Here is a 16,676-nt window from a genome sequence, read left to right on the forward strand (position 1 = left end):
CCACCTCTCAAAGGTAATTGGGGATGGGCAATAAATGCTGGCCTTGCCAGTGTCGCCCACATCCCATGAGTGAATGAAAAAAAGCTCACAAAGCCAATGTACGACTGAGAGGAGCGGTTGCTCTTCACTCTTGAGACCGTTCGTTTTCTATTAGTACATTTCAATGAAATTCCCTGACTTCATGATCTGAGTATGATCATTTCTGACAGGTTGTTGAATTTCATCACTGGATTAGTTTTCACTGCAGTAAGTCTGTTGCATTGGAGTTTCACGTTAATTTCAAGTGTTCCTTCATCTGATGACTGATGAATGTCTCATTGATTTCAGGGACACACGTCATTATTGTCTGTCTTTACTAAGTATGTTCTTAGTGCTATTTCTTATTGAATGAAACCTTATGTAGTCCACAGGGCTAAATTGCAGAGTTTAGAAAAGTAGAAATTAGTTCTGGCCCCATATGCAGTCTTTAAGGAGCTGAATTCCTTTAAATTTTTGAAGCAGCCCTATAACAGCTGCTGGTTTGTACTGGATACCCTGCCCACACATCTAGGCTGCTTGCAATGTGCAGATGGACTGCATAATTAGCCTGTAGTTCTTTTCTGTTATAGCTAAACTGAATTCAAACAATGGAAAATTGCTAGTAAATGGACTTTCATTTTATTTAATTTCACTATGAAAAGTTCCATTGCATTCTCACTCTGAATATTACAGTCATGCTATAAAATAAAGTTCCTTTATTTAAGAATTCAATTTGTCATTCCATAAACGAAATGGCTGGCACACACATACCATGTGTGCAATACAAATACATGAATGATTAAGAGATACAAAGCAGAATTAACCTTTCACTTATGTGACTAAAAACCATCGATTGTAAAGTGGGTTTGCATACCCTCAACCATTTTCTTTCTAACTTTAAAATTATGAACATCATGAAAAATTATTTTGAAAATTATGAAGCTTCTTTAAAAATGAATAAAACAATATTACTTATATATATATATATATATATATATATCTCAGCCATATATGTCCAAGTTAAATTAATGCAAAAATGATTTAAAATATTTGTGTAACATTTTTGAGCAAAGTAAAACTACCTTCTAAACACAAATTTTAAATAACCATTAAAGATTTTTTTCATCAGAATTTGATGTCCTGTCACTTAGTAGCAGATAATGGCACATATTTTCTTCTGGGTATAAAGCTAAAGAAAACTCCTTTAACTAAACTGTCTCGATAATCAATGACGGGTTCATAAAAAAGCTGTGCTCTGAAAGCCCACGGGTCGTGATCCCAGCAGTAACGCTGACCCCGCAGTGCTGACCCTGTGGGAACAGACAGGGTTTGGGGGGGGAGGTGGGGACACCTCATTTAAATGGGGCAGGTGGGTGCAGCATTACTATGGGTGCATCTTGAGCACCCACCTATCCCATTCTGCCAGAAACTCTGGCGTTCATCGACACTGGGGGTAGCGCAAGCCACCCCCCTCCCAAAGAGATCCCGTTTGATCACCTTCTCACCAGCCCCTCCCCCCCCAGCCCCCCACCTGTGTAAGGGGGCCAATCTATAATTTAAAAAAACTCCCCATCCTTGGGGGATCTGAGCTGCTTCCATTGCTTGGGTGGGTCTACTTCTGCCCTTCTCAAGGCCATTATGCCTCATGTCACTGAGCGTGTTGGCCTGTAGTGTTACACCATGTCCCTCATGGGCCACAGAAATGGGAACTCCCACTGTGGGAAACCCTGTCCCTGCCCCCTCAGTGGCCATTTAAGGGATAGACAGACCACCACCAAGGCCGGAGGGGCAATTCCAAACTAATGTCAGGATTCGCTGCATCTGCATCCCAGCCTTTTTCCAAGCTATTCTGCTGGGCTCCCACCATAACTCTAGCAGAATGGATGAGGGAGTTCAGCTCCTTTATCTTTAATCTTACAGAGGAAAATATATCCCATAGCTGTGATCTTCAAGCAGTTGCATCTCTCAATTAAGTTATTCAATTCATGCACATAGTTTTGCAGCAAATTACTATCAGCCCTGTTTTTAATCCCCCCCACCAAAGAGTCCTATGATGCAGTTAGGACCCTGACGCAATGTTATCCCCGAGTCACGCAAGTTGCACACAGTGCCGAACCCACCAGTGAAACCTGGCGGCAAGCAGTAGCGTGGGCAGAGAGGGCCAGGAAAATACCATCTTTTTAGTTTAGTTTAGTTTCCTGTAAAATTATATTTAGAATCTTTTTATTGTTTTCATGAGTGCTCCTCCTGGCCCCACGAGGATGGCGAGGGCCTTCTCTGCCCCAGGCTTCTCTTCCACTACCCCAGCTCCAATCCCCTCCAGGCCACTCCCCCAACTTACCTTAGCGCCGGGGACCATTCCCTTGGGTCTCCGGTAATGGCATTAAGCCCTGCAAAATCCTGCTCCCACCAACAGGCCAAGTAGTGATTCCCGCCGCCACACTCACGCCCTAAGTTCAAATCAGAGCTAGTGGGCTGGATTTTATCAATGGGGGCGCATTGGAGGTGGGACTGCTGGTTTTCAGGTTTTAGTCCCGCCCCCAACGACGTACAGCCAACCCACGCTATTTTCCCTTGATTGACCTTGTTAAGCCCGCTCTGCGAGCTTAGCAGGCCAATTAAGGGAAAGCCGGTGACAGAGGACGTCAATTTTTGACAAATGAATTGTCATTGTTTGACAGCTCTGTGAAGCTGTCAAACACTGACAATCTCTGTTTTATGGTGAGCCCTTAATGGAGGCTCACCAAAACCTATTTCCTCCGCAGAAATCAGATGGCTGCTGCATTGGAGAATGCAGCAGCCATCTGTCATCTCTGCCATTGAGGTGAGGAGCACTCCGAATCCCCAAGGGTTGAAGCCTGCAGGAAGAAGCAAGGTAAGTAAACTTTTTCTAACACTTTACACTCACCTCTCATACTTACCTCTCCACACTTGCACCCATCACTCACCTCCACAGCAGACTTCTCGACCCCTCTCACCCCCTCAGACCCACTGCTCGCCTCGCTGACCCTGGCGAGGTTCGCAGCCATCGGGAAGCTCGCACTTGTGTGGGTAAAATGGGGATAAGCCTCTTAACTGCCTGGTAACTACCTGTTAACAGGCAGTTAAGTGGCTGTAATCCCCTTCCCGCCTCGAGGAGACGGGTCCCTGCGCGAGTCGGGGACCTGCCTCCCGGGAAGATGGCACAGAGGCGGGTTGGGAGCGGGTTCGGTATCCGCTCCCAGTTTCCGCCATTTTCCCGGCAGTGCCGCCTCCATACCCGCCTTCCCAGGGCTGGCAAAACTCCCCCCAGTGTGTCTGAACAGACTATACTGTCACTTAATCCCTTTGGAAAATCTGGGTCTTGAAATTATACTGTGCAATATTAGTGTACAAATGGTCAATGTGTTTATGGGGAACTTTTTTGAATTCTAATTTAAGAGGTGCTAACTGATTTATTTTAACCCAGTTAATGCTGCCTTTAAAATAACAGACAAATGAATTTTGTACAAACATGTTATGTATTTATTTGCTAATATTGCAAAGCATAATTTCAAGGATTGATTTATATATTGTCCAAACTTATTGCAATATAAATGTTAATATCAAAGTAGTCGAATAAAGAATAAACTACTTTTTCTCTGTATTTCATTCTATAGCAAGAAGCAATTACCAGCTGTTATTTCTTTTTCTCAGGCAGTTTGATTCAAGTGTTTGATTCTGGCCATTCTTGATCTGGTTTGTATGATTAGTTTTCTGATTAACTTGAGATTCAAATTCAGAATCTGCTATCACTTGTACCAAGGAGGAAGGCTGTTCTTCAGTAGAAATTTCAGAGTTTCTTTTTATATTTGCAGTTAGACACACAAACTTTCCTTTCTGCTTGAAATACTCTCTTGCACGTGTCAAGTAACTTGACTCAACATTACTTTCTTTCTTGAACAAAACTATATAGCAGGTTGGAAAGAAATGGCAGCATAAAATGCTATAGATTGATGCTAAAATTGCAATTGATTCAATCGCTGGGAAATACTTGTTGCTAGCTTCTGTGTTAATATATACAACCCCAAAAGAAATCCACACAATTAAGTAAACGAGCATGCTAAATGTGATAAATTTTGCCTCATTATACATTTCTGGAGCCTTCCTACCCTTAAAAGCAAGAACAAAGCAGACACATGCAAGAAAAGCGATGTATCCTAACATTACACCAAATGCTACATGGGAACCCTCATCACATAACAGCAAAATGATTTTGGGGATGCTTCTATTTTGCACAGGTTTTGGAGTATCCAAAGATAACCATGTTGAACAAATGATCACCTGAATTCCTGTGGTAACAATTATAATGGGTACTGGTTTATAGACATACTTCAACTTTTTACGGATAATTGGATTAAAACTAAATGCCAGGATGATCCGAAAAGATTTCACCAAAATACAGGAAACACAAAGTGTAAAGTTTATACCAAAAAGTGGTTGTCGGATTTTACAAATGTAATCAAACGGTTCTCCAATAAACAACACAACACTGACAAAACCGACTAACAGTGAGAACAGCATTATGTAACACATCCAACCTCCAGCAGCTTTCACAGCTGGTGTACCCAGATGTTTTGTGAACAATATGATTATTATACATATTATAAGTGCTCCTAAGGTGGCAAGTGTGATTAACACAACAGAAAGAGCATCTCTCCATTGAAGAAATTCGATAGTTTTCTTCTGGCACATTGAACTTCCTTCCTCAGACCAGTGGTTTTCTGAGCACGGCATACATTCATTGGAATCTGCATAGGCAAGAATAGAGTCATAGAGTCATAGAGTTATACAGCACAGAAAGAGGCCCTTCAGCCCATTGTGTCCACGCCAGCCATCAAGCCCTATCTATTCTAATCCCATTTTCCAGCACTTGGTCCGTAGCCTTGTATGCTAAGGCGTTTCAAGTGCTCATCTAAATGTTTCTTGAATGTTGTGAGGGTTCCTGCCTCTACCACCCTTTCAGGCAGTGAGTTCCAGATTCCAACCACCCTCTGGGTGAAATTTTTTTTCCTCAAGTCCTCTCTAAACCTCCTGCCCCTTACCTTGAAACTATGCCCCCTGGTTATTGACCCCTCTACTAAGGGGAAATGTTCCTTGCTATCTACCTTATCTATGCCCCTCATAATTTTGTATACCTCAATCAGGTCCCCCCTCAGCATTCTCTGCTCTAAGGAAAACAACCCCAGCCTGTCCAGTCTCTCTTCATAGCTGAAGCGCTCCAGCATGAATATGGATTAGCATGAAAGAGGTGCAGTGAAATTCTGAAACTAAATATTTTGATATTATGGGGGTAGTTTTATGAGTTTGTGCGACCAGTGTGAAGCCTCATCCACTGGAAGTGCATCTTTGGAATTTGGGGATGCAATACAATACAATAATACAAATCGCTTTATTGGCATGATAAGGTACATCTTATGTTGCCAAAGCATCAAAATACATTTATGGTTGAACACATAAACGCGGTTCCATTCATACAGTGTATAAACAGGTATATCCCTGAGTTTATAAATATATTTTCGCCTTGTTTATATATACTCTTGTCTTAGTTTACTGGTTGTCCCTCTGTTCATGGCAAGCTGTAACATAGTGTGCCGCCAGTGTTACACAGCTTCTCTCCTCCCCCAGTAGGAATGGGAGTTTTTGGTTGTCAGTCAGATTTCTGAATTCAGGGCATATTTGTGAGAATTTTTGATAGAAATTCTCTCTGATGCCCTGATATTTTCCACAGGCTGTGAGGAAGTGCATCTCTGTCTCAACTACTCCCTGACTGCAGTGAGAGCATATCCTGTCTTCTCTTGGCAGCCTGGTCTGCCTGTGTCTGCCTTTTTCGATCGCTAGGCTATGTTCGCTAAGTCTGTACCTTGTCAAGGTTCTTCTCAGTTTGTTATCCTTTACCATGGTCAGGTAATCAGCTATGTTGTATTGTCTGTTTAGGGCCAAGTAGCAATTGAGTTTGCTTTGGGTTTTTGTTGTTTCTGCCCAATATGACAGATATTTTTCCTTTTGCTTAGCGACGATTGTGTTGGGTCGAATTCTTTGTGTTACCCTGTCACTGTCCTGGGGCTGGTTATTGTTAGTATTGTTATTAGTTACTTTATTGAGTCCCAGGACTAGTTGACTGAGGGTATTCTTCTTTATGGTCAGCTCTTGGCATTTCAGGGCGTCGTAGTGATAGCATTGGGGGTTGCTCATTTGTAGGTGATTCCAAAATTTGGTGGCTCTTTTTTGGATAGTGATTATTAATGGGTATTGGCCTAGTTCCGCCCTGCATGCGTTGTTTACTGTTTTCCTTTGAGTCCGGAGGATACTTTTACAGAATTCCGCATGTAGGATGCACTAACATTCCTGAAAGGCTCTCCTGGCAGGCAAGGCTTTTGCGCAGGTAGCAACAATTTGTAAAATTATTCTAAACATATGAAAGACATAAATGTTCAAACAAACTACAGGGTACATTCACCAATCCTGCACTCCCAGTAGCAAGCTGCTCTTAAAGGGAGCTTGGAACAGAGATAGGTCTGCAACACTGTCGCACTGACTTTCTGACCCTGCTCCGTGGAGTACAGGATCAGGTGAATTTACCCTTAAATGTTGATAAATCTGAAGTAATGATCCATATTCATTAATCACTTTTCTAAATTTTGGCATGTATCAAGTGCATGGATTACACTGACATTTAACCCCCCCCGACTGATAGCTGCTCTTGGTAGTTGGGAGCTGACTAAAACAGAACAAAACCTCCACAGACAACTGAAACATTTCTCATTTTTATACCACACAAATAGAAGTATAAAGGTCTCGCATTTAGCATGCATTTTCCATTACACCTCAGATACACTTTTTTCTGTTATTCACACACATATTGGCTACAATTTCATATTTGTAAAACGGAAAAAACCCCACATTGGCTGGTAAAGGAACATGTCAATGAGAAGCCGATTAAAAAAACTTGGAAGTATATATAAAAACAAGCAATCAACAATGAGCAGTCATCAAACGCTACCAATAATATAAAGAAGGGGAAACAATCAAATCATTTCAAAAAAAAAATCCTGTGGATGCTGGAAATCTGAAATTGAAATAGAAAATGCTGAAGAAAGGTCATCAATCATTTCGTTTTTTGAAAATCCTTTCAACAACCCTCTTAAGCTGTCACTAAGGTGAGATACGTAGTACTGAAAATAAGTTTGTAACAGGACGAATCCATTAAAAAATACAACATTTTTAAGAAAATGATCATACTTATCTATGCAATAGGATTCTCTGTGCCTTGCTGAAAAGACTGAGGCTTGAGTTCTTGGGGCTTTGCAAACCTTTCACTGTAGATTGAAAGGCTACAGCTCTCAGCAGGCTTCTATGTCTATAACTCTCAGAATTTGTTTTATCATTGACAGCAAGAAGGATTGTTCACAGACCATGCTAGGACTTGCTGCTTGTAAGCCCCAGCCTATTCTTTTCCAGAACCAATTTAAAAAAATGAATTCACTGTATTTTAGAGGTCTCTTACAAACTTCTTTCCATACCCTTTTAGTGCAGCGTCCACCCCATTCCAAATCCACAGCCTAATATTCCCCCTTGTAACAGCATAACCTCTGGCTCACTGGCCACGTGAGATCTGCAAGTACATATACTATAAAAATAACAGACATAAGTAATGATTTTAAGACTGAAGTCTACCTTTGGAGTTCAGATTACAATCAAACTATTCAATTTTTGCTGTTATGGTTTATAACTATTTGGAGACTTTGATTAGATTACAGCATTGTAAATGGTACTAAAAATTATAAGCAACTTTACAAACTGGAAGTCCAATCACATATTCAGACTTATGTTTGTACATACCTTTGTATCGGGAACTAATTGTGCTAGATTTTCTCCCTGCCATCTCACGCTTGATACCTACCATTTATTTCAGAGTAAAATCCTCTTTGGCAGTTACTACAATTATAACAACAATCGTTTTTAAGTGATGTTTTCTTCCATTCTCCAGGTCTACAGGTTCGTGAGCAAATAGACATTACAATCTATGAGAAAAATAACATGAAAATACACAAGTAACTATATTTTGTTAACAGTGCTTCTCTTAAGCTACTGCCTCAAGTCGCCACTACAACCAGCCCAGGAGAACAAAGACTAAATGTAACACTAGCAAAAGTAGTGAAAAACAAAATGGTAATGGGAGAGGGGTTGGGGAGCGGGGCAATGGATAGGAAAACCTTAGTTTCAATTATGGTACCAGGAATTAAATCATTCTCAGGCAAATAGAATGAAAGGTTCTTCCCTTTAACAGTCATTTAGAAGCAAGCTCAACCAGGCTTGCAGTGATGGCCAGTCCATAGCAAGATATGTCCAACAATTCAGTACAAACTGGTAACATTTCTAGCTTGGAAAATATTGTGTTGGGAATGTAAATATTGACATCATTGCTGCAGGAAATCAGCATTAAAGCACATTGTTGAGATGGGATAACAGAAAATATGGGGAAGGCTGTAAGCAACAATCCTGTCTTTTTCTTTGTGTCTCTTTTCCTGAGGAACTCCAGCAATCAGAACTAACATTGGCTGGAGAGAGCTTCTAAAGGCTTGAGCAGCAAATATGGTAAAGGCAAACCTGAGGAAGAACTAGGCGAAGTGCCAACTGTGGGGACTCGCAGAGAGGGAGAAAGAGGGAATATGCATCTCTCAAAACAGCAGGAAAGCTGCGTACAACAACTTGTAACATATTCCTTCACTCGGACTACTTGCAGTGTTTAGGCTTGACTGGCAGATTTGTGTTATATAAGTTATTAGAGGGTAGAAATCACTTAATATGTTAAACTATACCAGGTATATGATTCAGGTTATGTAGATAGTTAATTTGTTTAATTACATGGGGTAATAAACCTTTGTTACTGGTGATTGGCAGCCTATTCCATTTATTGCAGTACCATTCTACCTCTGTGCTTGGATTTTTAAAGTTATTCTTGTCTTATTGTTTCATTTCTGTCTCCTTCCTTGATTTTTCTATGTTTGATCATTTGAAATTTGAAGGTTGCATGACTTCCCCAAGGGCCATGTTTCGCTTTAAGTATACTTAGAACATGCCCTCTTTCTCTCTTATTGCGGATTTACCATAGCAGGGGGGAAAATAGACTCGGGTGAAATTGCTACTGTGCATAGCATGCACTCTCGCTTTGGAAGTTTTATTTCCAAATTGTCATTTTTCATCTTCTATCATTCAATAGGTTCTGTCTTCACAAAGGAGGACACAAATAACCTCCCAGAGGTGTTGGGGAACATAGGGTCTAATGAGAGGGAGCAATTGAATGAAATCAGTATTTGTAGGGAAATGGTGTTAGGGAAATTGATGGGATTGAAGGCCGATAAATTTCCAGGGCCTGATAATCTACATCCTAGGGTGCTTAAGGAAGTGGCCCTAGAAATAATAGATGCATTGCTGGTCATCTTCCAAAATTTTATACTCTCTGGAACAGTTCCCATGGATTGGAGGATAGCTAAAGTAACCCCACTATTTAAAAAAGGTGGTAGAGAGAAAATGGGGAATTATAGACCGGTAAGCCTGACATCAGTAGTGGGGAAAATGCTAGAGTCCATTATAAAAGATGTAATAGCAGAGCACTTGGAAAACAGTGACAGGATCGGACAAAGTCAACATGGATTTACAAAAGGTAAATCATGCTTGACTAATACACTGGAATTTTTTGAGGATGTAACTGGTAGAATAGATAAGGGAGAACTAGTGGATGTGGTGAATTTGGACTTTCAGGAGGTTTTCGATAAGGCCCCGCACAAGGGATTAGCATGCAAAGTTAAAGCAAATGGGATTGGGGGTAAGGTACTGACTTGGATAGAGAACTGGTTGGCAGATACGAAGCAAAGAGTTGGAATAAACGGGTCTTTTTCCAAGTGGCAGTCAGTGACTAGTGGGGTACCGCAGAGATCGGTGCTAGGACCCCAGCTATTTGCAATATATATTAATGATCTAGACGAGGGAACTAGATGTAATATCTTCAAGTTTGCAGATGACACAAAGCTGGGTGGGCGTGTGTGCTGTGAGGAGGATGCAGAGAAACTTTAGTATGATTTGGACAGGTTAGGTGATTGGGCAGATGCATGGCAGATGCAGTATAATGTGGATAAATGCGAGGTTATCCACTTTGGTGGCAAAAACAGGAAGACAGATTATTATCTGAATGGCAATAGATTGGGAAAAGGGGAAGTGCAACGAGACCTGGGTGTCCTTGTGCACCAGTCGCTGAAGGTAAGCATGCAGGTGCAGCAGGCGGTTAAGAAGGCAAATGGTATGTTGGCCTTCATAGCGAGAGGATTCGAGTACAGGAGCAAGGATGTCTTGCTGCAGTTGTACAGGGCCTTGGTGAGACCACACCTTGAGTATTGCGTGCAGCTTTGGTCGCCTTATCTGAGGAAGGATGTTCTTGCCGTGGAGGAAGTGCAGTGAAGATTCACCAGACTGATACCTGGGATGGCAGGAATGACGTATGAAGAGAGATTGGGTCAATTAGGCTTATATTCGCTAGAGTTTAGAAGAATGAGAGGGGATCTCATTGAAACTTATAAAATTCTAACAGGAATAGACAGACTAGATGCAGGAAGGATGTTCCCGATGGCGGGGAGTCCAGAACCAGAGGTCACAGTCTAAGGATAAGGGGTAAGCCATTTAGGACAGAGATGAGGAGGAATTTCTTCACCCAGAGAATGGTGAACCTGTGGAATCCTCTACCACAGAAGGCAATTGAGGCCAATTCATTAAATATATTCAAGAAGGAGTTAGATATATTTCTTAAGGCTAAAGGGATCAAGGGATATGGGGAGAAAGCAGGGTCAGGCTACTGAATTTGGATGATCAGCCATGATCTCATTGAATGGCGGAACAGGCTCGAGGGGCCGAATGGCCTACTCCTGCTCCTATCTTCTATGTTTCTATGTTTCGATCCCCAATGGTTGATTGTAGGTGACTGGGTATGATCTGTGATTGGTGCCAACAGCAACACCAATACATGCTTATATTTGTTTATAACTTTTTTACCCATTTTTTAAACAATTATAAAGTACATCAACACATGTAAAATAAATTTCAGATAATGGTAACTAGCAGTCCACACCTGATTCATGGTGATCCAGCAATGATTATGTTTTACTGTTGAGAAATACAAATAAAGTGCCAAGTCCCATAGTTCAGGATACCACCAAGTTTGCAAAGAATAAGAGAGAAGATGGGATAAATTATGAATTAGTGATTATGCAATGCAAAGGTTGAGTTTTAAAAGCTGGTAGATTATAGGAGGAAGGGAACAATGAGAATGGTAAGTAGTTCCAGAGTTTTTTGGGGAAAAGTTTGTTATCTTAGCACCTTCCGTTAGTGCCAGCAGATGACGCTAACGGGGCACTAGAGCATTATCACCGGGGCGAGGCAACTCCAATGCCGCACGCCAAATTCTGCCCCCCCCCCACCCGCAGCGCCGCCGCTAACAGTTATCGTCGGGAGCCTCCTTTCCAGGTGGATCATGAGGACAGTGGGTGTGCAATGCTCACTGACTTCCCGATCTGCGAAATTGATTGTCGCCACCTACCTTAGTGCCTGGAGTAAACAGTGACAGAGAGAGCTGGTGTGAAGCACCAGGAAGCCGGGTCCAGGGACGTTATTTAAAGAGATCATCAGTAATGAGTCACAGCTGTAGGTCGGTGGAGTTTCAGTGATTTCTTGTCAGTTTCACATAGTCCAACAATCTCATTCCATAATTTCAAGGTTATTTAATATCAGGAGTGTTGTGGCAACTGAAAAGTAGCTACATTTATTCTTAAAAAATCAAACTGCTACACTTGGTTACATTAATGGGAGCTGTACCTTGCCCTCCAGGATCTACGGCAGAGGGAACAGAGGCAGCGAGAAAGATTGGAACATGTGGCCAGAGGGAGGAGGAGGGCCATTAGAGCTCTCAGCAGGAGGCCTTACCCTCCGAGGGTATTCTGAGAGCACTTCTCCTACCTCCAATTAAGCGAGGAGCAGTGTATTAGAAGGCTCAGCTTCACCAAGAAGGTGACCACAGAACTCTACCAACTGCTGCAACCAGACCTCCAGCCTCAGATTAGGGCAACCATGGCTCTCTCAGTGGCAGTCAAGGTCACCGTTGCCCTCAATTTTTTCACCAGCAGATCTTGCAACAGGAGACATAGCTAACATTTCGCAGTTCGTCGTCCATCGCTGCATCTGGGAGGTCACAGAATCTCTCTACAGTAGGAGAAGGGACTACACTATGTAAAGCTTTTTCTCATACCCTGTGCAGGAATGTAAGTAGAGTTGCTAGAAGAATCTCTCCTGGTATTGGTGCAGTGTCAATGGAACTGAGACTCAAATAGTTACTGAGAGGAAAAGAAGTTTGGCACAAAAAAAGCTTCTTGGAGCCAACTTTAGCAGTAAAGGAGATGTGAAAGTTCAAGTTGAGATCAGAAGAGGTAGTGAAGCTAAGAATATCAATAGATGAGGAAGGTAAGAGATAGTAGCTGTTGTTTGGACTTGTGAAAGACCTTGAGAAAATGTGGCCAAAAATGAGGTCCTAGAATAATATGAAAATGAGCTGAACTTGCACGATAATACGAGGTCAGCTCATTAAGATAATTTAGTGTTGCATAGCATGCTGAGAGCAACACAGGCGGTTGGGGCTAAAAGGTAGTTTCCAACAGCAATAGAATAGTTGATGGTTTCCCGTATGGTGATGCTTTGATTTAAATGTCCTGGAGCACAAATTCCTACTGAAGAATTTATCATTTGAGGCATGGACAAAGGTGGGGCATTAAGTAAAGGTGTAACACTAAACAGCACCCTGAAACAAAACTTAGATTTTTTTAGGCAGATTTTCCCTTCAGTACCTGTTGGATATGGGCACTCGGTGACTAGAATGCTGTTTAGGCACTCCAGCTACATTATTCGGAGACCCCCTAATTTAAATAATCTCTGGGGTATTGATGATCCATATGTCAATGTGCAGGTTTCTAGCACACTCGGTCCCGCTTGCCTGCATTGGGTGCATGGAGCTTATTGGGAGCAGAGTAGGCCTCAGGCTTCTATGCCCATTAATACAGACCCTGGCACCTGAAGCACCTGCCACGGTGTTATTGGCCCCACTGAGTCTGAAGAATTGAAAGAAGAAGATTTTCATCTCCCACTGAAAGGTAGATGGAAGATATTGAGGAACAATGAGAACCAATCACAACCTAAACACTCGTCCGTAACTTTTACCTGGAACAGTGACTTTTCAAAGTAAACTTAACACCAATGCAAAACTTTATACTATAAAGAAATCCAATTCTAGCCCATATTGTTTTATATTAGATATTTTAAAAACTTCTGAAAAATGTAGAACTCAAACACCAATTCTTGAATTGTTTTAAATAGATCACCTTTGTGGTGTTCCTGAAGTAATCCTTGATGCTTATCATTTTCTTTATCACATCGTAGTCCCCAACTGTGACATACTCTATAGAACCTTTCACCATTGTCCAGCTGATAATGTCATATCCATTTGAGGAATCTCCTGAACTGTCAAATTGAAATTTCCCATGTTCTGTCTTAAAGCTAATGGTCTTCAATTCATTGAACAACTGCAAATAAAACATTATTCAGTTATTGGAAGTTTATACAGCAATACGTTGAACACACAAAGCAGAAATACCTGATTTTCACTTCGGTTTTCAGATTAATTCGGTTTTCGGGAGTGCGGATAAAGGCTGGTACACTATATCTTATCCGAAATGGAGCGGGGTCGGCGGGGTCGGGGGTGGGGGTCGGCGGGGGTGGGGTTCGGCGGGGGGGTCGGGGGTCGGTGGGGGTCGGGGTCGGCGGGGGTCGGGTTCGGTGGGGGGGTCGGCAGGGGGTCGGGGGTGGGGGTCGGCGGGGGTCGGGGTCGTGTGCACGACTTACGCTGAGCGATTTCGGTTTTCAGAAGTGCGGAAAAATGCTACACTATCCCTTATCCGGCTAGGCCTGTAAGTCGTGCGCCACACTGGTCATGTCGTGCGCACGACTTACACTGACCGAAAAAACCTTCGGTTTTTAGAGGGTTTCGGTTTTCGGAAGTTCGGATAAAGGGTAGTCTACCTGTAGTAACAGACTTCAGGTAGAGTTAGACTTGGGCAGCAGGAGAGAGTTTTACAACAATGGCATTGTGACTGAGGGAGTTGGGGCTGTGGCAAGTTAGGGTTAAATTATAGTTAACGGCCAAGAGTTTTATACAGTTTCGTTTCATTTTTACTTTCTTGCTTTATCATTTCAGGTAACAAAGAGGGAAATTCAGAGGAGGATTATGACTGCCAGCACTTCCAAAGAACAAGTTCCTCTGCGTTAAATAAAAACAGAAAATGCTGGAAATACTCAGCAGGTCAGGCAGCATCTGTGGAGAGAGAAACAGAGTCAACGTCTCAGGTCGATGACCCTTCATCAGAACTGGGTTTCATTTGTGTTTCTTGTGCATGTATACATTTCAGCTAACTTTGAAAAGCAGGGGTTTCCCAGCAATACAAATAGATCACCTGTTGCAAGTGTCAGGAGATAGTTATAAGGTTAGTGAAGCAGGTGAGTGAACTTAAGTTTTTTATGGAGTATGAGGTTTTTTCTGCAGAAGGTTGTCTTCTGCACTTCTTACCCTACAGGATGCTGAAATTAGTATTCACACTGCTAACTGATATCTGCTCCCGAGCCAGATGGGAGCAAGCAGGGAGAGTTTTTAAAAAATTTGTTCTTGGGATCTGGGCGTCGCTGGCATGGCCAGCATGTATTGCCCATCCCTAATTGCTCGTGAGAAGGTGGTGGTGAGCTGCAGTCCATGTGGTGAAGGTACTCCCATAGTGCTGTTGGGGGGGGGGAGTTCCAGGATTTTGACCCAGCGACGATTAAGGATCGGCGATATACTTCCAAGTCAGGATGGTGTGTGACTTGGAGGGGAACTTGGAGGTGGTGGTTTTCTCATGCACCTGCTGCCCTTGTCCTTCTAGGTGGTAGAGGTCATGGGTTTAAGATGTGCTGTCGAAGAAGCCTCAGCGAGTTACTGCAGTGCATCTTGTAGATAGTACACACTGCAGCTACAGTACGCTGGTGGTGAAGGGAGTGAATGTTTAAGGTGGTGGATGGGGTGCCAATCAAGCGGGTTGCTTTGTCCTGGATTGTGTCGAGTTTCTTGAGTGTTGTTGGAGCTGCACTCATCCAGGCAAGTGGAGGGTATTCCATCACACTCCTGACTTGTGCCTTGTAGATGGTGGAAAGGCTTTGGGGAGTCAGGAGGTGAGACACTCGCCGCAGAATAGCTAGCCTCTGACCGGCTCTTGGTACCCCAGTATTTATGTGGCTGGTCCGGTTAAGTTTCTGGTCGATGGTGACCCGTAGGATGTTGATGGTGGGGGATTTGGCGATGGTAATGGCGTTTAATGTCAAGGGGTGGTGGTCCAACGTTCGCTTGTTGGAGATAGTCATTGCCTGGCACTTGTGTGGTGCGAATGTTACCTGCCACTTATCAGCCCCGAGCCTGAATGTCGTCCAGGTCTTGTTGCATGCGGGCATGGACTGCTTCATTATCTGAGGAGTTGCGAATGGCACTGAACACTGTGCAGTCATCAGCAAACATCCCCATTTCTGACCTTATGTTGGAGGGAAGGTGATTGATGAAGCAGCTGAAGATGGTTGGGCCTTGGACACTGCCCTGAGGAACTCCTGCAGTGATGTCCTGGGGCTGTGATGATTGACCTCCAACCAGCACAACCATCTTCCTTTGTGCTAGATATGACTCCAGCCAGTGGGGCTTTTTCCCCCTGATTCCCATTGACTTCAGTTTTACTAGGGCTCCTTGATGCCAGACTCGGTCAAATGCTGTCTTGATGTCAAGGGCAGTCACTCTCACCCCACCTCTGGAATTCAGCTTCTTTGTCCATGTTTGGACCAAGGCTGTAATGAGGTCAGGAGCTGAGTGGTCCTGGCGGAACCCAAACTGGGCATCAGTGAGCAGGTTATTGGTGAGTAAGTGCCACTTGATAGCACTGTCGATGACACCTTCCATCACTTTGCTGATGATTGAGATTAGACTGATGGGGCGGTAATTGGCCGGGTTGGATTTGTCCTGTTTTTTGTGGACAGGACATACCTGGGCAGTTTTCCACATTGACAGATAGATGCCAGTGTTGTAGCTGTACTGGAACAGCTTGGCTAGAGGTGCGGCTAGTTCTGGAGCACAAGTCTTCAGCACGATAGCTCGGATGTTGTCAGGGCCCACAGCCTTTGCTGTATACAGTGCGCTCAGCCGTTTCTTGATATCACATGGAGTGAATCGAATTGGCTGAAGACTGGCTTCTGTGATGGTGGGGACCTCGGGAGGTGGTCGATATGGATCATCCACTCGGCACTTCTGGCTGAAGATAGTTGCAAACGCTTCAGCCTTGTCTTTTGCACTCACGTGCTGAGCTCCACCATCATTGAGGATGGGGATATTCATGGAGCCTCCTTCTCCCAGTAATTGTTTAATGGTCCACCACCATTCACGACGGGATTTGGCAGGACTGCAGAGCTTTGATCTGATCGTGGGATCGCTTAGCCCTGTCTATAGCATGCTGCTTCCGCTTTTTAGCATGCATGTAGTC

At 43.2% G+C, this 16,676-nt stretch overlaps 1 protein-coding gene across 1 annotated transcript in view; it reads right to left on the reverse strand.

Annotated features, from left to right (window-relative positions):
- Window positions 1–1,566: 1,566 nt before the first annotated feature.
- Window positions 1,567–16,676, reverse strand: part of LOC147112728 (G protein-coupled receptor family C group 6 member A-like) — a 58,703-nt gene continuing 43,593 nt past the window's right edge. The window contains exons 4-6 of the mRNA XM_085997322.1: window positions 13,455–13,655; window positions 7,940–8,060; window positions 1,567–4,787 (exon numbers count right to left, since the gene is read on the reverse strand). Coding sequence (XP_085853448.1) covers window positions 3,667–4,787; window positions 7,940–8,060; window positions 13,455–13,655 — 1,443 coding nt within the window. The 3' untranslated portion in view covers window positions 1,567–3,666. The remainder of the gene's footprint in view (window positions 4,788–7,939; window positions 8,061–13,454; window positions 13,656–16,676) is intronic.

Source organism: Somniosus microcephalus, chromosome 9 (genome assembly GCF_052327205.1).
Source record: "Somniosus microcephalus isolate GS21.2 chromosome 9, FLI_Smic_1.0, whole genome shotgun sequence".
Classification (NCBI taxonomy): Eukaryota; Metazoa; Chordata; class Chondrichthyes; order Squaliformes; family Somniosidae; genus Somniosus; species Somniosus microcephalus.